Source organism: Harpia harpyja, chromosome 9 (assembly GCF_026419915.1).
Source record: "Harpia harpyja isolate bHarHar1 chromosome 9, bHarHar1 primary haplotype, whole genome shotgun sequence".
Taxonomy (NCBI): Eukaryota; Metazoa; Chordata; class Aves; order Accipitriformes; family Accipitridae; genus Harpia; species Harpia harpyja.
In genome coordinates, this window is record NC_068948.1 from 4,475,182 (window position 1) to 4,499,994 (window position 24,813).

At 38.7% G+C, this 24,813-nt stretch overlaps 1 protein-coding gene across 1 annotated transcript; it reads left to right on the top strand.

The window, feature by feature from the left end:
- The first annotated feature begins 394 nt into the window (after positions 1–394).
- Positions 395–24,588, top strand: MLYCD (malonyl-CoA decarboxylase). The gene is given in 7 exon segments (XM_052796334.1): positions 395–476; positions 479–605; positions 607–1,294; positions 11,077–11,189; positions 12,489–12,645; positions 13,149–13,298; positions 23,128–24,588. Coding segments are annotated over 7 exon segments (1,836 nt in total). The 5' UTR covers positions 395–409; the 3' UTR covers positions 23,662–24,588.
- Positions 24,589–24,813: the final 225 nt, after the last annotated feature.

Below are 24,813 nucleotides of genomic sequence, written 5' to 3' on the forward strand. Positions count from 1 at the left end.
ATGCACTTTAGACGACTTTGGTCTCAGGACTGGAGTTTTTTGCTACAGGTCCTGAAAGGCACTCTACTTCCAGCACTGTGTCCTCAAATTGCACAATCAAATTTGTGCGGTTTCCTGCACTTACTTCAGAGCAATCAGATGCCAGCAGGCGTGGCCTGGTTTTCTGGGGACTGTGCAGTAACCCCTGTACCCTCGCTGCTCAGCTGCTCAAACTGACAGCTGGCTGGCTTCCAGGACCCCAAACCTGCCGACCTCCTAAGACTGTGGGGACAAACCTTTTTGAACGCCACTGCTGTCTTTGATGCCATCCGAACTCTCTCAGGGCCACGGCCTTACCCCACTCTCACCTCAGGCCTCTCCCTCAGGTGCAGGTGAGCTGTGAGGGGAAACAGTGGTGTGTAGGGGAAAAATGGGAGCGACAGGTGAGAAAGATACAGGGGCCAACGGGTTGTACAGTGAAGGCTAGGCACTCAGGGAGCCATGAAGAAGCGCCGGGAACGCCTCCGGCCGCAGCGGCCACCCCGGCAGGCGGCACAGGGACCCGTTCGCTGCGCGCCACGCTCAAGATGGCGGCCGATACCCCCCCTAACCCCGCCACACTCTCCTCGCTTTCGATTGGCGAGGAGCGCTGGCAGTCCGTGCTGCCAGCCAATCAGCCCGCCCGCCGCGGCCCCGAAGGCGGTGCTGCGGCCTGGCCCTGGTGGAGGGTGTTGCGGGGCTGTCGCAAGAGGTGAGGGGCGGAATGAGCCGCCTGGGCCCGTGTCTGAGCCCGCGGCCCCTCCTGCGTGGGCCCTGGGCGGCGCCGCGGGGGTTGCGTCGCGTCTCGGTGGCGGCCGGCCTGCGCCGGGGCCCGGCGGGCTCCAGCACCGCCTCCGTGGCGGGCATGGAGGAGCTGCTGAGTCGCTCCGTGCCGCCGCTGCCGCCCTACGAGACCAAGGAGAAGGCGCCGCCCCCGGCGGAGCTGCGCGGCGCGGAGTTCGTGCGCTACTACCGCGCCCTGGGGGCCGGGCAGCCCAGGGCCGAGCTCCTCACCCGCTTGGCCCGCGATTTCGGCGTGGACCACGGCCGGGTGGCGGAGTTCAGCGCCAAGGTGCTGCAGGCCCGGGAGCAGCAGAGGGAGCTGGGGGCCCTGCTGCAGGCCGAGGACCGGCTCCGCTACTACCTCAACCCCCAGTACCGGGGTCTCTTCCAGCACTTGGGCCGCCTGGAGGGCGGGCTGCGCTTCCTGGTGGAGCTGAGGGGCGACCTGGTGGAGGGGCTGGCGACCAAGGCGGTGGACGGGCCTCATGTCAAGGTGAGGGCTGGGCTGGGGGTGGGTGGCTCCGAGGGGATGCGATTTGGGGCTTGCTGCTCGTGGAGCCCCTCCACGTTGGGCTGGAGAGCGTCCCATGAACCTCATTTGCTGTCGGGGTCTCCACAGTGGATCATGAGTGAATCCCTTCCCACAGGCCATGGCAGCAATGGGAGATAGCTTTGCTGACATCTCAGGAAGGGAGCGGCCCATGGTGTGAAGCAACGGGCTTTCCACAGTGAAGTGGGAGAGGGAGGCTGGGCTGCGGGCTGTGAAGGGCTGGCATTAGGCCAGCGGAGGAATTGCCACACTGACGCAGCGTGGCATAATGCAGCCGATGTTGGGGCTGCCAAGCTGCGTCGGGAGCTCACTGCAGGAGTGACGTGTAGTGGTGTGACTCCTGAGTCCGATATAGGGCCACAAGTGACGTAGCAGCCGTGTCGTGCTAGTGATGAAGAGTATCAACAGGAGAAAGGAGTTGTCATGACTTAGCTCAGTATTGTATAGAAAAGAGGTGAGGTGGAACATCCCCAGTGGCTACATGGTGCAGCGAGGTGACATGGTTGTGGAGGAAGGAATGATGTAGCAGATGACAGTGGCAGGAGGTGACAGGACTTCCTGGAAGGCAGTGAAGAAAGACGGCAAGTTGGTCAGATGCACTGACCATAACTTGTTTGTCAACATTGAGATCCAAATTAAGTTTGACAAGAAAAGGATGTTTTGATGTCAGTGCTGTCAGTTAACAGGGTCATCACATAACTGAAGTAGCAACAGCCTTGGTAAGATTCCACATCCAGTTGGATCATCTTAAGTAAAAGCAGACTGAATTTGCGAAATTAGCAGGCTAGAAATGTGTAAAACAGCTGAATGTACATGCATCAAATAATACAGTATGTTCAGAAACATACTAAACCCATTTGAAAGTAGGAAAATACTGTCTACAAAACTAAAGCTTCAATAAAAGAGCTGTCGTAAGCATTCTGTTATGTCTTCTCAAAATATTTTTTAAATGTTTGGGTTCATCGTATGACTGGGCTTAGTTCTGCATATCTGTTCTTGTAGTCTTTTTTGCACTTGTTGATCAGTTTTATTTTTCAAATGTGATACATTCTAAAAATGCGAGTTGGTGATAAACAGCACATAAGTGAGGAAAGATTAAGCTTGAACTGGTTTGCATTGGTTTTTGTTTGTAACCGTATTGGCTGTAAGAATTTACTCTGGATACTGTTTCTTTTCAGTTTGGAGTTTCATTTAGGTCATGCTCACCTGTTTTCCACAGCAACCAAGACCTAGAACTATGTGCCCTGACAGTGTTCTTGCTAGCGTGTCTGTCTGGGAAAGGTGTTATGTCTTGCTTCTGAGATAAGTGTCTTGCTCGGCCTTTAAAATCTATTTGCTTCTGTTGCAAGTAAGCGTCAGAATACAAGCACCTAAGGGAGTACCAACCTGCAGGAAGTCTTGACAGTCTCTGCAATGGAGCTGATCACTAGCTGGTGCAAGTGGTTTGCGAGGAAGTGGTGTGAGGGCATGTGTATTTGATTTGGTACCTTAAGCCATAGGTGTGAGATACTGTAGTACCTGTTCTGAGGCTAAATGTCAAGAACATAGAAAACTATATGGTAGAATATTCAGGTTATAGATTTGGGGGGCGGGGCAGGGGGGTCGTTAAAAGGTTTTTTTTCTTTTTAATAAAGAATTTGAGTCTTGAGTAGAGAACTGTTCTCATGATACAACATATATTTGGGGATTGTATAGTGGACAATTTCAGAATGGTTCTTTGCTGGTTTCCCTAACTACAGGAAAGAGACGAAAAAAGGTATAGAAAAGCTCTGGAACTTGGGATGGATGTTAACATGTCAGGATTCACTATTACATATGATGAATTCTTGTCTGCTTGAATTCCTTAACGTATTATTTTAAAACAAGAAGTTGCAAATTACCAGGTGATTGTTTCTCCATTGGTTTCACTGTTCCTGAATCATTAACAAAATAGATGATGCGCCGCAAACTGGTGCAGTATTGTCTTCAGTTACTCCCAAGTATACACATCTTCATAGTGCCCTCAGTTGTCTCTCATAAATCACCTCTTAAATTGAATTGATGTTTAAAGTAAATGAAGAAATGCGAATGGCTAACTTAGTCTGATTTTATGTACTGTGTGACATGTGCCTAGTTGCACTGCACTCCAAAATGTGTCTCATTATTAGAAAGATTCTGAAAGCTGAAGTTGCCGAACTATTTTAGCAGTGTCCATTAAATCAGAAGTCATAGTGCCCTGGCTGTCAGGATCTAATGTAAGGCAAATTGGGTTTAAAAAGCCGACTTATAAGAAATTGAGAAGAATGGTGACTACCTTCCTGGAAGAATTCTGTAGATCTTGAACATAAACCCTGAACAGCACATTGGAAATACTTAAAATGACGGATTGTGCAAAGAGAAGGAACATGCTGCAAATAAAGTTTAGTTTATATTTAAGTTAGTTATTAGAAGGCAGAATCATCACCTAGAGCAAGACAGAAAAATTATAGGTATCCTCAGTGACAAGTTGTTATGACATAGTAAATGTCTGTCTGTGGATGTGTGAAAGATGATGAATACTCTTGACACAAGTTTCTTGATAATCAGATGGCAAAAATTTAGTGGTAAACTGTATTTTTGAAGCTATACAGCATTTTTTTCCAAAGAGTCCACCAAAAATACGTGGAGGACATACGGTGAAGAGAAATTTTTCTTCATAATCTGTCCCAGAGGTGGGTTTTCTTTTCTATTAAATATATGAATCAATTATTACTATCTTAAGCCTCATGGATAATGTTAAGACAACCATTTCAAAAAAATGATACTGGCACATAATACGTTGTTTGAAAAGTTAAATTACAGTAAAGCTGGGCGTAATTATTTTCCATGATGCTGTTTGTATTTTTTTCCTCTCTCTCTTATGTTCTTTTCATGTGTTCTGTTCCTTCCTTCCACCAAAGGACATGCATGTTTTCCACTGTCTTTATAAACGGGTTGAATTTCTGATGAGCTCTTGCAATGCACAGAGTGAAATTTGCTGAAAATCTGTTTCCTGAGTGTAGTTCTTCCTCTTCCTGTTCAGAACCCTCTCACCTGCAGTACTTCTTTTTCTGTGCCAGCATTTTCCTTTTGAGATTTTTTTACATTTTGCTTGCTTATTCAGTTTCAGCATTTGAAATATGGATTCTGGTGAAAAATTCACAACATTATTATTTCAGGTAGCAAATCATTCAACTATTGCTTTTAAAATATTCTTCATCTTTCCATATGATTTAGAAAAAGTCAGTGCAAGGTTCAAGTTGCTGGCAAAAGATCATGAAAAAGATAGCATTTTTGTCAAATTGATTTATAAATAAACTGCTTCCATAATTAAGCAGTAGTTGGAGTGTAACTGTAATCTTGTTGTTTTTATATTGGTCTACTAGAAAAAAAGAAATACCATAATTGTTTTGGGTATTTTTCCCCTCATAGCAGCCAATTCTAAAGACAGTAAGCACCTAAAGTTGGACTTTTCCTTGAATTATTTTTTTTCTTAAAGCTTTGTCACAGATTTGAACACTGACCTTTGTATAATTGGGGAAAATGGTTTTAAATTTTAGTAGAGGAATTGGAAATGGTAGAACAGGTTTTAAGGGAGAATATTTTGTGTGTAGGCTGTACATGGCTTTTTGGGGAGGGAAAATATTTGTGGTGATAGATGTCTTGCCTACATACCTCCACAGAAGGATGTATTTATTTCACCCAGTTGTACTGCCTTGAAAGAACTGTGGTCTCATTGATGAGGATCCATCAATGAGTTAGAATATCTGTTCACTCAGGTGAAACAGTGGCTATATGGAGAACCTGAATATTGAAAGAGTTTGCTTTAAAGAGCTAAGAAGCCCTTAACTAGAGAAACAAATGAAAGTTAAAGGTTTTTCTATGAAAAAAGTGTTTGGTATTTACCTATCAAAAGTCCTGTATAGCCATTTCACTATTGTAGATATGATTTAAATTCTAACATACATAAAGACAAATGTGGAACAAGGATTTTATAACTTTTGTGTGTTTGTATCTGCACTGACAAGGAAATGTGGAAATAAAATTAAATGGATCTTCCTGATGCTGGAGTGAAATTATAGAATGCATTATATGGCCTACTGGGATTTTGGTTTTGCCCAAACTGTCTAAAATATTTCTTAGACAGTCCTTAGTTTTTACTTTGCATTTTGAAAGACCTATTGAAACAAGAATTACCCACTGCTGTGTTGTAAATATAAAATATTGTTCTATTTCCTCAAAACATACCAACACAGAAGCAGCTTGGACTTTTAGATATTGGTTGATGAAGCATTTCTATTTTGTGTTTATTCAACAGATTACAGTAAAATAACATATACAGGTGATTAAGTCACTTGAAAATGCTTGTGCACACTTTACTCATTGTCTAAATGGGCAAAAATGGGGGGGGGGGAGTGAAATAAAAATGTGGGGCTTTTTTAGGAATAAGGCATAAAACAATATAAAATACAAGAGCCGGGGAAGTTTTCAGCACTACCATCACCACTGCACTAGTTACTATTAGCAATAAAAAATCAGAAAACCAATCCCCTTTTATTTGTGTCACTGTTGAATCCTGTTTTGCTGATGGGTATATTTTTCAGTATCTCACCAGGGGTATCCTGTATGTATATTTTGAAGCTAATTTATAAAAAAAAAAACCCCTAAACCAAAACCAAAGACACCTTTAAACACTTGGGAATATCAGAGTAGGTCTATAAGTCATTATGCCCAAATGAAGCATATCAGGTTAAAAACTTCAAACATTCCAAAGCCATAGAAAAACTTGACTCTTGTGGGGCTGGCAGAATACTCCTGTTGTAGCCCTGTCAGATATCTAACCAGCAACTAAGAATAACTGAGGCATCTGTTTGATATGCATGCAGTGTTACTTAATGCTGTTTCATATTATGTTTATCTGTACATATCTGCGTATGAATTTTCATTGTAAGGGGTATTTTATTTTTTAGTAGTTTGAGAGGGAAATTGAAATAGTTCCCTCATTGGAGAGGCAGTTTTTCTTCATAAAAAAAATTAATTTAAGTTTTTCATAAGAGTTTTCCCATTTGTTGCCCAATAAATAGGGACCTGATGTGAAGTTGAAAAAGCCTGTAATTTGCTGTCCTGTAGCAAGAACATGGAATGAAAAAAAAAAAATAATCACAATTTATTATACTCAGCTAATAGAAACTGAAGTATAGCTGGTAATTTTAAATACTAATTTGAGTATGTCTTGTTGCTAAAATTTAAAGTTGGGATGCTGAATAATAAATGTGTGCTTTTTTTTCTTTTTAATGAAATGTTGGAGATGTAATTTTATGACTAGAAAGGCCTCTGAAATGAAACTAAGAATTGCCACTAAATTTACGAAATAAGAGAACCTAACTTTAGACTGTCATTGTTGAAGTCAAGCCTTTCAGAAACTTAGCGTATACTATGATATTAAACACAACTCAGAATTTTGCACAGATGACTCGAATCAAACACAGCTTTGGATAGTATAAAGTGTTTTATGTCTTTCTGCACTAAGAAATTTTGTCAACATACACAACTGCAGTTGGACTAGATTATTGTTGTAGGTCACTTCCAGCTGGAACTATGCTAATTCTTTGGCCTGTATGGTGCCCTGTTGTATTATAAAGCATTATTATTTACGACTGACAGATTATTTGAATTGAGTTGTAATTCCCCGTGAACAATATTTCTTTCTTCCAAAGTCATTACTGAAAGCACATCTGCTTCACTTTCTTCTTTGGTGACAATTGCACTGCTTTTATACAGCTGTATCTTGGACCTAAAGTAGCTCTATGAAGCATTCTGCATCTTCAAAAGTAGCCTTCGGTTCAATTGGGCATCATTATGTCCCATCGTATGGAGCATGCTTGCTAAACGTGTAGGTACTTCAAAGAAGCAAAATGCGCCATTCCTATGTTTTCCACTTTTACCAGTTTCTGTGTAGTATCACTGGCTTTCTCCCAAGTCACTCGTTGCCATATGAGCCATGTTACTGCCAATAGATGCAGAGCAGTGTGTTCAAAATAATGAGTAGCAAGGAGTGCAGCCGTCAGCAGTTTTCCCTCCTAGCTGCTAGACTGTGGCTTGAAATGGTGTTCCAAAAAGCAGATGGATGACAAGAGAGCCATAGGAATCTGTTAGTTTGACCCCAGATCTGACAATTCGAGCTTATTTTTCTGGTTTACAGTGTGCCCTTACAAAAGAAAAGAAAACAAACAATCCTGAAATATTTGGAGACTTTCACTACACCAGGGGATATTTGACCAAAATGATTTATGGTTATTTTCTAAAAACTTCAGAGCTGTGCAGAAAAGGATTCACAAGGGAAGTACCTTAAAGCCAGAATAAGCAAAACAGTCAGAACATACTTGTTTAGGACACTTAGACCTCTACAGTCCAAGAGGAAAAATGTATTGGGGGAGGAAAAAAAAAAGACAGACCAATCTGTGTATGAGAGAGTACTTGAACTAAAATTCAGCTTTTCCCAATAAAACTGTTGCTGATGCAAGCCTTGTTGAGGTTGCAGGCCAGTACCTGCTCAGTTGTAATGCCCAGGAGTTGCAATTCCTGCATGACTTAGCTGTGCCAGAAAGAGCCCTTTTTGTAGACGCGGTTATGCCAACAGTTCTGGGCTCCTTGGTACAGCTTGTTTTACCTGCTGCTTTCTCTTTAATTCACTAGCCCAGAAGCCTCAGCAAAACCAGTTTTGCCAGTATAGATTACAGTTACTCTAAATACACTTGACTGATGTATTGTCAGAGTGCATCAAGTGTTGAGATGCCCTGAGCCAACGGTAGTTATGCATTTTTCACAGTAATGTCATATTACAGAAATAGTTTGCTTTTTTGAGGTAGTAAGGCAGCACAGGTTTAACATACGTGTCTGGTAAGCCCCCCAAGTCGTCAGACTTGCTATAAATGTGCAATAGATCCATTTATTAGGCAGGGGAAGGTGTACTGCTTATGTCCCTCTTAACTATCCTAGCTGCAAAGTTTTGACATACCTAATCTCATCCTTTTTAATGTCATCTCTTATGTTACTTCTTCCCCCTCCCCCAGCTACTGTTGTGTAGGATAGTGTTACCCTGAGACAGAGAAGGCAGGAAAATTTTAGTCAAAGCATCAGTGAAAAATTGTGAAGACTGTCCATTCCTGGGGTGGATTTCATTTAATGTGATCCTTTATTTCTCTCAGTTCTTCAGTGGTACTTGTTTTTCAGATAGTCACATATGTGTATTTTTTTCAGAGGTTTCTGTTTATGCTGGTGCCATGCATTATGTGTCTTCCATTGTTTTCCAGTGGAGATTGCTTACCCTATAAACGTACTTAAGGTGGATTTTTATTATTATTATTATTTCAGTTTCATATTAATTTAAAACCTTTTTTTTTACTAGCATATGCAGGCTTTGTTCAGCCTTGTAGTACAAGTGCAGGTGCAAGTACAATTTGGCCGAAGACTTTCAGCAGTGTTTATTATATAACTGAAAGAGAGCTCTACTGAGAAAGACCAACAAAAAAATAATTTACAAATCTTGGGAGAGTTGACCTCACGGGAGAGTTCATGGATACTCCCTGTATTTGGAATGATGCAATTGACATTTTCACTATTTGAAGGATATGTCAATTTATGCTTCAATAAGTAAGCTGCTCTTTTCTTATATATTAGAGGATGCTACTGAAAAAATATAGAAAGATAGCATAAAATTTTCACACATGACAGAATTGTTCTATGTAGATGAGTGGCTGTTTTCTTCTAGAACATTTCTATAGTAGCCATTTCTGCATAAACAAAGATAGATGCCAAACAAAAACCTGCCTATATATTTCACTAGCACAACTTAGTAAGTGTAGGAGTACTTAGGAAAAATGGAAACTGAAGGAAAATTTAACTCTGCGCTTTAGGTATGGAAAAGAGCCAGGATTTGTTATGAATTTACCTTGCAAACTCCATGACTGTGGTCATTACCATCAACTTTACTCTAGGAGTTGTTATGGGAGGAGATAATTTAATTCTAAATTTGGGTGGATTGGTGTAGATTGAAGTATCTGATCTCAGTTGGCTGCAAGCATAGTCAGAGTTTCAAAATTTTAGTTTTACTAGTATGGTGAATTAAAGAATAAAACTGCCCTTTTTTTTCAATCTTGGAATACTTCTGGCAGTTACTTTGGCCAACAGGACCCTTCTTTGATGTATGTCTCTTGACAAGTGCCTCTACAACTTTCATCTTTGTTAGGTTACAATAGGAAATATTTTTGCCTTTTTATGACAGTCCTGAGACTACATCTGACTTTTGGACAAATGTTTTAAGTATTAAGTGTTTTCTGGATAGATTTATATCTTTTTTTCTGTTGTTTTGCTTAAATGTAGCAAGCTAAAGTCCCTTGCAGCATAATTTTTGTCTATTTTATGTACAGCAGTGGCTATTTAATACAGGTCTGAATAGAAGGTGGAGAGTTTTTGTTTTTAAATAAATGGTTATTAAGTTAGTTTCAGGTAAGCCTATGTTTCTGATCAAGCTGTTGGTAAGTTAGTGCTGGTATCACACTGTGACCCATGTACAAAGCAAATGTAAGAAAGAAAAATAAGCTCTAGAATCTCTTTAAGGGATATTCATGCTGTGCTGAGTTCAAGAATACTTTCTAAACTCAAAGAATTTTAGACAGGAAAATCTTTAATATAGGCATCAGGAAATTAGTAGGGAATATAAAATTCATTATTACAATGAATATTTCTGGACGTATTTGATATTATAGCTGGCTTTAATTCTGTATTGTACTGTTCCAAATCTGTTGTGATTTTTGAGCTCAGTAGTCATATGCTGCTGCTTTTGTTTTTCTGGCTCAAAAATTTTCATACTTATAGAGAAGAAAAATTCTAGAAAGCCTATCTGCATCCTGTTGAAAGACACTAATTTTCTAATTTTTATCCTGAGTGGGCATGTGCAGCTCCTGTGCCGAGTTGTACAATCCACGCTAAAGTCCAAACTGAAGCATTTTTGTAGTTTACTGATGCTGAAACATGCCTGTATGGGTTCCAGTTACCTTCAGTAGATATGTTATGTGCCTTGGAGATCTGTCAAAAGTAGAAAGTTCCATGTGTTAATCATGGTGCAGAATGTACAGGAGTAAATAGCTGTTCTGTATCTTTCTCATAAAGAGCAATAGAAAAAATGTTTAATATAGTAGAGATGACTAATAAAATATGGTAAGGACCTGGAAAATTTTAATTTGGTGAGTTGCTTTCTTATATCAATAAGCTAGTACTAATAGTCTTCCTAAGGCATGAACTGCTGAATGGTCAGAAGAGATTCAGATGTAGAAAGCTATAGTGAAATTCAAGTCCTTATTTTCATCAAATTTCCCATAATTTTTTTTCATGGTATTTAAGTCTGAGCACCTATGCAGCAGTGGCCTTATTGTCAAGACTGCTCAAATACTTCTACTTATTGTCTGCTTTTCATCTACATTGTTTTGCATTATCTTCCATTTGCTTGTCTGCAGTTTACTATAGACAGTATCTTGAAACATTTTTATTGTTTTAGTCCTGTGTGAGGAAAGCTGTACTATTAAGTGGTTAATCTTCTCAAACAGATGCGTTAGTTTCCTTGAACTTCCTAGTGTTGTAGTTTGAAATGATCAAGGTTATCTTCACTCACATTTGTATGTTCCACCTAGCATATTTAGCAGATAAGTCCATCTTTCTTCTGTTTGCAGGAAATGAATGGAGTTCTAAAGAACATGCTTTCAGAGTGGTTCTCGACAGGATTCCTGAACTTGGAACGGGTCACTTGGCAATCACCTTGTGAAGTACTTCAGAAAATTAGTGAGTAAGTGCTCAAAGTTGCTAACGCTCATTGATGAAAAGGTGATGAAATGCATATGACTGCACAGATCCACTATTTTCAAGATGCTTTTCAATACTGAACCATAGGCAAAGTATAATTAAAGAATAGTTGCATTTAACACACTAAAAAACACATTTTAAAACCTGAATTAAGTAAATGGTAAAGGGGATCATTTGTCCCATAATTTGACCCTTTAGCTCACATACTGCACTCGTAGACTGCTGTCTCTTCTCCCAACCTTCTCAGTTATCTTCCCACATTCCCAGAGCTGCTGCTGTTACTTTTCCTACAAACCCAGATTCTTCCAGCACTGCCTTCTTGCACTCCCTTTCCTCCTACAGGTGCTGCTGCTGCCTCCATCACCACTGCCACCTTCTTCTCCCCTCAGTCGACACCAGCAGTGTGGGTGGGGAATAAGTATTTAAGTCTGATGCAGCATGGGGTGCCCAACACTCAAGAGCATGTTTTACTTCTAAGGTAGTGAGGCTCCCTTTCCTGGCTGGAACTGGTGAGATGCACAGAAATCACTTGTAAACTATACATGAAGAGAGCACCTTGTTTTTTTATAAACATTCCTTAAAATCTACAACATTTATTTCTGAATTTCTGTCAAATTCAAAGTTGTAGTGATGAAGTTGAAGATGACTGAATCAAGGTTATGTTGTGTGGCATTTTGTCATATAAAAAGCTTGGAAAAAAAGAAATCTCCAGAGAATTCTGAAAGTACATGACTTAAATGTTGATAAGGCAAAGAAAAGAGATCTTGTATAAGCTAAATTTTCAAAATAAAAATAATGAGTAATATTTTACTTAATCTTCAAGGTATTTTGGCAAACACACTAGACTTTCAATATGCAATAGAGGAAATGTATTTTGAATGATTGGTTGAAGACATGGCCGTGTGAGTGCTAAGAAACTACTTTGTAGCTTGGGAAAACTAATTCCTTAGAGGTGTGTTCAGACTCATTCAATGACTTAGTCATCTGAATCGGATATCCGATACTGAACAGAAAATGCAAGTGAAATCTCAGATATGTAATAAGTATATCCCAAAGAAAACTAGAAAGAGCGGCTATGCAGTGTGCCTTTACTATCTGTTTTGTCACAGTTTGTTGATTAATTTTATTTTTTTCACTTGCAGCCTGATTCTCCTTTTTTGATTGGAGAGTTTTGTCACTGACACCAATGGGAAAAGTACTGAGCTTGTAGGGTTGGCAGCTGACCTCTATTTTTAAATGAAAAAAAAAAAAATAATTTTACCCTTTTTATTTTCTCATTGAGTTCTGAAGCTGTGCATCCTGTTAGAAACTGGGTTGATATGAAGCGTCGAGTTGGGTCATATAGAAGATGCTACTTTTTTTCTCACTGTGCAATCCCAGGAGAACCGTTGATAGTCTTGCATGTTGCACTAACCAGTGATATCTCCAGCAGCATCCAGGTACAGTCACTGATGCATTTAGCGCACAGCAAAGTGCTCGAATTGCAATGTACTTATTTTAAAATCTGTAATTCCTTATAATTTGGGAATATTTGTGTTTTTCATTTTTTTAAGAGATGAGAGAACTGGCACTTAAAAATTGCAGGGATATCTGTATATCACCTGTATTATGTAAGTTGAAATTCTGGGGTTTTGCTCAAGTGCAAGAAGAAAAAGAAAAGATAAGAAATATATAAGAAAAGATAGCAAATGAGATTAAAACTTGAAAGTGGTTGTGATTACTTCTGAAAATTGTAAACCACGTTACAATTATTTCCTGTACTTGCTAATGGATAAGCAGCTCTTCTTTCTACTTTTTGATTAGATTTTGTTATTTTTCACAGGGGGTAGTGAATAAAAACAGTGGGGAAAAGTGCTAACACTTTTGAAAGTTAAAAAGAAAGGCCACCTCCCCCATAATGGTGATAATAACTACTACTTTTTCTTTATTCTTATTTTCCCAGGCCATAGTGAAAGAAGTGCCGCCTTTAGAAACAGAAGATACAGACAAAATTACAACAGCAATTTTCTACTCAATCAGTTTGACTCAGCAGGGACTGCAAGGTGTGGAACTTGGGACTTACCTCATCAAGCGGGTTGTAAAAGAGCTGCAGGTAGGTGTGGCAGGGTGTACTTAAAATGCTGTTTGGCAAATGTGCTCCCCTTACATTGCTGTTTTAGGTTCCATTTTGTGTCATTGCTCAAGGCAAGGAGCTGCTAGGTCTTCCCTTACACTCGTAGCTTCTTACCAGTTCAACCTTTGAAGATGTGCAAAAAGTTGGAAGACCATTTTCTGCTATTGGTTAATGTCTGCCAGATGTAGATAGTATTACATAGTTGTCATGTACTGCATGAAGTGTTTGTGTTTGCCTAATCATGTGTATAGGTTGCATGAAAGTCAAATTAGTACAGTTCTGTTGAAGCTACCTTTAATATAGCTGTATTTTGCAGTGTAGTGTATTATATAATTCACTACTGTCTCTCAGTTGAGTGGGTAGGGCATTGTTAATGCATGCTAACAGGCTCCCTTCCAGGCCCCTGATCAACATTTTCTCTCTTGAATGTACCTGGCTGTTCCTTTTTCAAAATCTTACGGCTGCTCCAGTAACAAAGATAATTCCTTTACATTAATTAATTCATTTTGTTGTTTGTTATATTGAATTGCCACTGGTTATGTATGCAGTTTGCATGCTTGCCTTGAATATGTCAATTTAAAAAAAAAAAAAATAAATTTCTTTGCCCGAGCATTTCTTGCAGTATAGTAAAGAAGATGTCTTTAACATTTGAAAGACACAGGAATCAGTTGCTTTATGCAAGTCAGTTCTATGAATTTATATAATATCATTGCATGCTATGGGATTATTGTTGATAGTTTTAGGACTTCTTCTTGTAGAACCTTCTTCCAAGCAACTGGAGAAAGGAATGACAATTCATTAATTTATACACGGAGTGGTGTGAAAGAGACAGTCACATTCCTGTGTTAAGTACATTATTTTATTTAGTAGTCTTTGCTACTTAAATTATTAACAAAGCTCCCACTTAAAAGTAATGATCGATACTTGTGTTTATATTCATTGTTCCAACATCTGGATTAGTAACGATGAGAATTGTCTGTGATTTAGAACTTCAGTTCTACTTGCAAAAATAACTTAAAATTGGATGCACCAAATTTCTTACTACTACAAAATGATTGATTAGTCAACTACTGAATCATAGCTGGCTGCCCTGAAGTTTTTTATTTTATTTTATTTTTAATGGATATTTTGGCTGAGTTTTCTTGCTTGTTGCTTTCGGAATGGCTTTTAGATTAATTGTCTAAAGTGCAGTAGTCCAGGTATAATTAGGCTGTGCCATCTGTCTGATCTTGACTGAGGGGAAATTGGAATAAATTCATGCAGTTATCTGCTTCCACATCTGAAAAATAATTTCTGGATAATTGAGTTGCTCTCATAAAATAATCCTATTGACAACATATTTGTCCATCACTAAATTGCTTACAACACTAGAAAAGTTATGAGTGAGTTATGAAGGAAAATAGACCTACCATACTTAGATAACCTATGTGCAATTTCTAAAATTTGATGTGTCCAACAGAAGAATGTGTTTCTTATTTATACTTACAATAAAGTTTCTATGTTTCAATGTTGTAAAATCCAGCCCTTTGGTGTTCATCAGATACACGATGAATAGGAAACACTTGGCTGAGATGCCTTTAAATACATTCTAATCATAAAATTATTGACTCAAGCTTAAATAACTTATTTGATATTGACAGCTAAGTGCTTTCCATACAGTGCCAAAGATGGAGGTCTTCCTCCCTACTTAAATTTCATGCACTGCTTTAAGATGTTACGAAAAATGTGCTGTTATTAGTAAGGTTTTATATGGTGAATTGGACACGCACTTAGTTGACTGTGGAGTCGTAGCAAAACTTGAACTACCTATGTGTATTTATTCTATATCTGTCTATATATATTAAAGGTACAACAACCTCCATGTATTGTATACACCATTCCTTTTCTTGTTGATAAACCTTGTTGGGGTACCATTGTAGGGCTAAAAAAGATGTAAAGGATAATCCAGGAGTGTTTAGCCATGTTGGATGTAGTTCTCGAATAGTTTTTCTTCCACTCTTTGATGTTGTTAATATTTATTTCTTTTCTCTTCTTCCCACTTTCTTCCCACTCCTTCACGCTTTCTTCCTTTCCATTCCAAAGTATTGTTCTTGAATTTGTTGTCTTGAATTCTGCAAGAGCCATCTCCCATTACATATTTTGCATCTGTGAAGTGACCCTGAGTCATCATACTGTTGTTATCAGAATTATTTGATGCACTTCCGTAATGCCTGCTCATTCAGCTTCTGTTGTAAATGTTGTGACTTCCATCTCAGGGGTCTTTACGTTTCAGTGGAGAGAAGCCCTGTGTATTTGTAGTGGTTTAACCCTAGCCAGCAACTAAGTACCACACAGCCGCTCATTTGTTCCCCCTGGTTGGGATGGGGGAGGGAATCAGAAGAGTGGAAGTGAGAAAACTCGTGGGCTGAGATAAAGACAGTTTAATAGGTAAAGCAAAAGCTGTGCACGCAAGCAAAGCAAAACAAGGAATTCATTCCCCACTTCACATGGGCAGGCAGGTGTTCAGCCATCTCCAGGAAAGCAGGACTCCATCACACCTAATGGTTACTTGGGAAGACAAACGCCATCACTCCGAATGTCCCCCCCTTCCTTCTTCTTCCCCCAGCTTTATATGCTGAGCATGACGTCATATGGTCTGGAATATTCCTTGGGTCAGTTTGGGTCAGCTGTCCCAGCTGTGTCCCCTCCCAACTTCTTGTGCACCCCCAGCCTACTTGCTGGTGGGGTGGGGTGAGAAAAAGAAAAGGCCTTGGCTCTGTGTGAGCACTGCTCAGCAATAATGAAAACATCTCTGTATTATCAACAAGATTTTCAGCACAAATCCAAACCATAGCCCCATACTAGCTACTGTGAAGAAAACTAACTCTATCCTAGCCAAAACCAGCACAGTATTTCAGCTTCAGAATACTTACACTGTGACATTTCTACAAAGTTAGATTTTTCAGGGCAAAGGCAGGGCATATGATGAGTAATGCTCTTGGCAGCCTGTTTTACCCTGTTTTACCTGTCTCCCAAAATTCTGGAAGTCCTACTTCAGTACATTAATTGTACATGTGTTCTCTTTCTCTCTGGTCAGGTATAAGCAAAGGACTTCCCAAGGTTGTCTGTGTTCAGATTGGACATAATTCTTTGGAGCAGCATTATAGTCACTTACTTTAAAAGGGACAAATGGTATAGCAGTAGTGCTGAGTTGACTTGGTGACAGTAGCTGAAACAGTATAGCCTCAGCAAAAAAATCTTGGGTCAAAAATTACATCTCATTAAGCAGGCTTCCAGCAGCCTTCGTAAAAATGGATAGTTGAGGTCTCTGATAGGAAGAGGATTTTTTTATACAACCTTTGTATGGCTGTGCAATAAATCTTTATTTAAAGTGCTGCTAAATCACCAAGTGTTCCAGGTTACATAAGTTGAGACTCGCTTTAACTTAACTGGTAATAAAATGCTTTGGGAAGAGACCATTTGAAGGGGTTGAGGATTTTGTTTTTCATTATATTTGAATTGTTGATGATTAATACAGTTTTATAACTTGCCATTTGTTTGAGTTAACTTTTGTGGACGTATGTTTGATCTGCAGAACGTTATTTGATTCGTATTCTCCCAAGGCACTGCAAACTCTTTAAAACTTTTTTTATCCTCTAGTAAAAATCCTTTATCTGAGTTTGCCTTAACTTAACCTGCTCTGACACTTCTACTTGTAAGCGCCATTGTAACCTCAAAACTGAATTCTCAGCTGTCATTCTTCATAAGGAAAACTCCAAATTGGACCTGTCATGAATGTATATCATTAGATCAGAAAAAGACATGCACTAAGTTAGAAATAGGCTAATAGCCACTCTTTTTTTCCACCATTGAAGCCTTTATTTGGCAAGATTTTAAAAAACTGTACTGAAACATTGATCTAGCAGGTATCTACACTATAAAGTTATGTCTATAAATTCAGTTAGTACCAGATTCCTTAAAATCTCATTAAGGGACAATTAAGACAGAGCTTAATTTTTTATAAATCTTCTTGCTAATTTGCCTGAACTGATCACATGCACTGCTAGACATGAACATGTGTAGGGTAGCAGTTCTCACCTTCAGAGAATGCCAAGTACAGATTCCTTCATGAAAGTATTTCTTGCAAATGGGTTTTTATTAGGACTGTTAGGAAAACTGCAGCAGTAGAGGCTCTGGTGAAGATTACAACCCTCAATGTTAAGCACTGTTAGTTTGAGGCACTGCATAGAAGTTAATGGCCCCTGCTTTTGAGTCTTTTACTAATTTAAGCAGATGGAGGACGTACGAAGTTGAGTCACAGAAATGGGTCCTCAGTTTCATCTCTTTATATGTGCACAGTTAGCAGTTTGACTCCTTAATCTCTACTTAGACATTATGATTTGGCATTTGCCACAGGTATTGTAACATAATTGGGTAAAGGGGGGGGATATAATGGAGATCAGAATAGGACCTTAGGGGTGTAGCTTGTGTTGCATACAAAGGGCATCCTGGGAGAAAGTGTGCTGCTCTAAATAGGAGATTTTTCTTTTTTTGGTAGTTGCTTGACAAAAGTTTGCTACACAAATAATATAGAAGGGTTTTGTAAACAGGCTTCTATTGTTATCTGAGCATATCCTGTTTGGATTATTTTGGGTAAGCAGTGGGATGAATTCATTAGTCCACTGATACCACTTTGGTCCCAGGTCTGCCTGTACAAATCTGAGAATAGGCTACCTATGTATTCTGTGTAGTCTCTTGTTTATATTAATGTATATAAAGCAGGGAGCAGACAACAGAAATAATCTCATGTATTTCTTAAATTTAAGCTTGTGTTGTTCCCAGAAATGAATTGCATTTTGAAACAATTTCAGACAACTAGTAAGAAAACAAAGAAACCCCAAATAGGGTGCTGGAAAAAAGCAGGCAGATGCATTTCTAGCAAGCTGGTAGGTGCTGGTGAATGCATAGACAGATAGATTTCTCATTAGACAAACATTTAATTCAGAATGTGTTTATAGCCACTCTAAATGGTCTGTAGCTCCACAGAAGGTACATCATAGCAATTTGGTCTGCAGATGACAGACACAGATAACTGTGGTGAAGCCTTTGAGAAAACTGCTTAGAATTTTATAGCCTGTGGCATTTGGGGGAGAAAACTGATAGCTACTATGTGACTCAATAGAATGCTTAACAATTGGTGGCAGATTTTAGCTTTCTGGTTGGGCTGTTGATAATTGCTACCTTAATTTGATCTAGGTGACCTGGGGAGATCATAATTCCAAAACAGGCTTTGCTTTCATTGATGAAAAATGTGACCTTGGACTACAGCTTTCAGAGTGCAAGACAGTTTCAGAGGAGATATGGATAATAGGAGAAATCTGCACTCTTCTGCAACAACAAAAAAAAAAACCCAAACCCTAAGAGACAACCAAACCCAGAAATCTACCCCAAAACAAAATGAGCAGCTGTTTCTTAATGGTGTATGGGTTTCTGACAAGAAAATAAACATTAATGGATCTCCACCAATAGCCTTAGAAACTAGCACATCAATTTAGAAGCAACATAAATGTGCACACTTCGCTGCATCTATTTATTTTTTTACAAGAAATGGCCGCCTCAGATAAGCTCCTAAACTCAAGCATTTATCAGATATGTAGTAGTCTGTACTGTAGTTTCAAAATGGGGTCACTTTCCCATGTCTTATCTGTCCTAAGAAGTAAAAAATATGCACAATTTCCCATTTTGTATTTATTAATAGAGTAGGAGCTACTAACTTGCTGATAAATATCTTGCATTGGGCTTAGTGAACAGGTCACTCCTGAAAGTGAATGATAAACAAAGTGCAGTCAACATCACAAGGAAGCAAAATGTCAGTTACTTAATTAGGAATTTTGCAGTGGTTATTGTTAATACACAAATATGGGAAGAAGTCATTCATTCTCGCTTCTGTCATTGTGGATGGTGCTTAGGTACCCTCTTGGCTTTGCAAGCTGGGAGATGAGATTGGAATTGTTAACCTAGGAAGCAATGGGCATGGCTCAGCTCCTCTGTGAAAAGCCCTGATTGTTAGCTCTGTTCAGTAGCAAAATAGTATTTTCAAACACTGTGCTTGCTTAACAGAGATGGTTTAGAAGACTTCCAGACTTGACTTTGTGGTAAGCAGCCTTTTCTCTTGGTCCAACCAGTTTTTTGTTTTACCAGAAAGAAGAGTTTCTGCTTCTCAAATTTCAGCATTATCTTCCTTCTTCCACTCTCAGGTTTTAGCCCCAAATATCTGTGAAGAATTCATGAAAGAGACCTAAGCAATATGTTTTCAAAGGCACTGTCTTTTATAGGATGAGTAATACAGTTAGAAAAAAGGAAAACCTGTAAGGAATGTAGTCCTATCTTCAGGTCAAAAAGAAACACATCCTGTATTCTTTGAATCCCTACCTAGAGGAAAATAGCCTCTAACAACCTTTTTCTCTCTTTTTTTTTTTCCTCCTTTCTCTTTTTTTTTGTCTTTCTCTTTTTTTTTTTTCTTTCTCTTCTTTTTCACCCCCACTGCACAATAGTAACATCTGTAATCCCTCTAGGAGCACATCTAGGATTTCTCAATGATAGGTCATTAATTTGAAAACTTTTACCAATTTATCCCTGTCTCTTGTGTTCTCTGTGTTATGGACTAAAGAGGAACTTTAAAGCACAACAGGAATGAAGACCTAGAAGAATGAAACCCCATTTTGAAATCCAGTCTCTTTTGGGGGAAACTTGCTGCTGCTTAAGGATGCTGACGTGAAAAGGGTACTTCTCATTATAGATTACAGGTTTGTGTTTCTGTACCTTAAGGTTTGTTTGCAGGTCTATCACATCATAGACAGTTGCTGAGTTGTCATCCGTCATTATTGTGTGGACAGGCAGAAGAGCACTGGGTCATTGAATCTTCAGAAGGGAGTTGTGGCCCTCCCTTCTGGGCAGAAATTCATCTAGCCGCAATAAGAGCTGACATGCAAAAACTCAAATGACTTAACAGCAGACTGTCTCAGCAGCTAAGCTACGGCTGGTCACAGTAGAGTCACCACTGGTCAGCTTTCAGTGCACTGATGGAGAAATGAAGGTAGCAAGTGATGCTGCTCGTTCCCATCTTGACAAAACTGAGAGTTATCAGCTTTTTCTCCAGGAAGAAGTATCTTGAAGTATTTTTCCAGTGGCCTTTAAAAATTCACTTCTGTGCCATCTTTCTCCCTCCTCCTTCTCCAGGGGTTCTGTGGTTTTGTGCAAGTAGTGTTGTCTTTGGTGGGAGCTAGTGTTGAATCAAGGAAAGTGTGGCTGACAAGGGGGCATCTGAGTATAACTCTACCACACTAATAAAGATCCTGCTGCTTTAAAGAAAAGTGGATTCCGCATGCCATGATGAAATATACTCCTTGACTGAGAAACACTACAAGGAGGCAGATGAAAGGTGACCAAAGGAAGTTTAGTGAGTGCATTTGATTCTGTATTCAAATTTCAGAAGTTATTTTGAATTGGTTTGTGGATAAATAGTCTTTATATCCATGGGCAAGTATTTAGCATGGCACTGGGAAGGAAAGGATTTCTAAAGCCTGTAGAGTTGCTTTGCTCTGTTCTCATTTTTGCCCTTTTTCTGCCCCCAAATATTTTTTTTTTAATTTACTGTGGTCATTGCTCTCTTTTTCAAAAGCACGGGGGAAACTTTCATAAAAAGGCTGAACTGTCTACTCCAAGAAACATTCTTTTAATTAAAACATATTTTCTGTATCCATGCGTCTTGTAGCCATCATCCGCAGTAAAAGCACAACCCTAATAAACTATTTTGTTTTATAAATGCTGTATTCTGTAAAATTGTACAAAGAGGTGCTAAGATAGCAGCAGAAATTGCCTTCCATGGACAACTCTTTCCGTAGATTTACAAAGAATATTTTTTCTTTTATGAAATGCATATGCGACGAAATCTGATAGTTGTATTTCATAGATCTTGTTACAGACTTATGCTTCAGAATTACTCTTAAAATAAAATATCATCATGTCCTTTAGTGGAGACTTGAAAAAGTCACAGGAGATCAATGCTTTACTGGTATTGCACTATCTGACCATGGTAGCTATAGCAGTTGAGAATATGACACAGTCAGGGTCTCGTGGGTGCTCTGATTACAAAAATGGTTGTTTTGTTCAGTAAGATACAGAAATGAGTGTTTTTATAAAATAAATTGCTTTTTTCTTTTATCCAGTTCTCTAAGGAGATGAAATGGGGTGTTTCTTTGTAACTTGGTCTGCCTCTCCTGTCCCTGTCTGGTCCCAAAAGAAGAATTCTTTGGCTTATGTATCTGTGTAACACTCAAAAGAACTTCAGATGAGGGGAGTGAGTGAGGTTATCCAGTTTTTGCAGTTATAAGTCACAAAACTGAAGAGGTGGTAGATTGGAGCTGGCTGGTGTATCGTAGTCCCAGAAGCCAGCAGAACAGCAGTAAGCTATTTGGGAAGCTCTGTGTGGGAAGGAAAAAGATGTTGTGAATAACCAGCTGAATATTATTCCAGTTATCAAAGTTATTAGAAATGGTGCTTGGCTCCAGTCTGTAAGAGAGGTATGCCAGGCCTGCGTTCCCTGGCTTCTGCATCCTCCTGAAACAGAATGCAGATGGCAGCGTTGCGTGGAGCACAGCGGTACCTGAGGATGCAGCAGTGCAGGTGCAATTCAAACAACCTAGCAGCACGCGTTCCATTAACATTTGCTAGTGTAAGATAGTATCTGAGCGATGATGACTTTTTAATGGTTATCTCGGTAACACTCAAAGTAGAAAAAAAATGCATTTTGTAGTCATTTAAAGGCAATTTTCTGTTGACATTAAGATGCTTCTGTAATGTTGATAAATGTCTTGATTCTCACTGTTTCTTCCTATATGAACAATAATTAAAACAACACTGTGGTGGTTTCAGTTCAGCTCAGTCTTCCCTCTGTTCCTTGCCCCCCTACTCCTTCAGCAGGGTTGACTGATGTAATTTTTGTTAATTCCAAGTGACAGTGAGTTTAACAGCCTTCCCGGTTCTTCACATTGGCATGCCCCAAAACTAACACATGGTTTTCCTTATGTATGTTTCGGTTTACATGATTACATAGTTAACAGTTTTTACTCATAAATTAGCAGGAGTAGACAAGAAGTTTTATTTTGTTAAAGCAAGTATTAAACTGTGTGATTAATTTTTTTACTGCAAGTATGTATTTCTTATCTTGCTATTTTATCAATGTAGTTTATAGTTTGGGAATAGCATGAAAAGTAGCTGGCCTGTATAAAGAACCTCTTTTATAACTTCAGGAAATACTTCTGTCCACTAAAGTCTAGAAATCTTACCTCTCCTGATTTTACAATAGACTAAAATAATTAACTGCCCTTGATTTAAAAAAAAAAAAAAAGAAAGTTACATATGAAAAATAAATTATATTTAAAAGGTTTTGAAAACTTGGATGTTTATTTTTTAAAAAAATTACTCCTCAGAATAACTTCTTTATGGCATGCGATTGTATTTTTTTATTTCTGCCTATAAAACGATATACCAGAACGTAGTGTTGGTAAGTACTGCATAAGTACTTTTATATAGATTGTGTGTGTGGATTGTAATTCAGGGTTAAAATTTTCTTTGTGCTTCAAGTGCACCTATTACTGGCAGGGTGATTTTTTTGTTTCTTTTTTGTCTATGTGTATCAGTTAATTCTCAGAATCCCTAGTCTTTGCTTGACATCAAGTAAAGGGTATCAGTTGTTCTTTCACTCAAACTTCTCATTGTCAATCATGAAAAAACTCATTAATTTTTTTTTCTCTCCTTTTGTCTGCAGAGAGAACTTCCTCAGATAAAAGCTTTTTCTACTCTTTCACCTGTCCCAGGATTCACAAAATGGCTTGTTGGTCTCCTCTCCTCACAAACAAAAGAACTGGAAAGAAATGAACTTTTTACAGAATCAGAATGGCAAGAAATCTCTGAGATCACAGGAGACTCTACTACTGAAACACTAAAGAAACTCTTAAATAACAATGAGTGGGTGAGATCAGAAAAATTAGTTAAAGTGTTTCATTTACCATTTATGAGACTCTGTGCCTGGTATTTGTACGGAGAGAAACATCGTGGCTATGCTCTTAATCCAGTAGCAAATTTTCATCTTCAGAATGGCTCTGTGATGTGGCGGATAAACTGGATGGCGGACACAAGCCCTCGGGGCATTGCTGCTTCTTGTGGCATGATGGTAAACTACCGATATTTCTTAGAGGATACAGCTAGTAATAGTGCAGCATACCTGGGGACTAAACAAATTAAAGCCTCAGAGCAGGTTCTTTCCTTGGTGTCTCAATTCCAGCAAAATAGCAAGCTTTAATAAAATATTACAAAAACTAAGAACAAGTGTTCCTCACCTATAAAGAGTTGTAATATTTTTCAGTGTCTATATTTAAATGAGAATGTCCCTTGTAAAACAAACTTACTCAGCAAAATACGATGCAAAGTTATCTGGATTATCAGTTGTCTTGCTTACATTGCCATATATTCAAAACCTGATTGGCTGTGATTGAGTCACTGCGAGTTCTAGACATCTGTTTTGTGCAAATGGTTTGGAGGGATGTATTAAAGGGTGAGTAAAATTCTCTAAATCATTTACAACTCAGTGGTAACTTGAACAGAAAATACTTGAGCTGTACCATTATTATATTATAATAAATATATTATAATAAATATATTATTATATTATAATAAACCTTTATAAACTTGGAAAGGAGCTGCTCTTCTTTGTCATAATACTACTATAGATTGTTCAGTACCAAAGTACCTGGAAAGAAGTACTGAATGAAGGTAAATTTTTGGTCAAATATGTTAGCAAAACAGTAATGTACAATTTTATTTCAACAATATCTGTCTTTTTCACCCTCAAAAACTCTCATGTAAAACCTCTTAGCAGTTTCCTTTTTCAAACCCACTAAAAATGTCACTGAACCCTTGCTTTGCTGGAGCATGGAAAAGCCTTGCATTAATGTGGTTGAAAAATCAGGATCTCTCAGTGCAGCAGGTATGTAGTATTATATTTGCACTTTTGTCTGCTAAAATATAATAAACAAAAAGGAAGTGTTCAAATAGGAGAGGGGAATAAGAGAGACTGATACTTAGGCATCAGATGAGAAGTTTCCAAATATGTATATTATACTTTGGCTCTGGTAATTTTTTTAAGTTGATAAAGAGGTTTTTAATAAAGAGGTAGGTGTGACCTGTCACCCAATAAAATATACTTTCTCAATAAATCATATCTTGTGTATTTGAGCATGTACCTTTCTTCATTTAACAGCCCTCCTTGATAACAGTATCACCACAGCAGAAGGACCATCTTAACAGAATTTCATGGTGTTTTGTAATTTCTGATTTATTCCGTGTCTGGTCAAATTCCAGTCCTGTTTCAAGAAAAAAATTATACAGAGGAATTGAAAGTGATAGAGGTCCTGCTCGTGTATGAAAACAGAAGTGAAGAAAGCTCTAAGTGTCC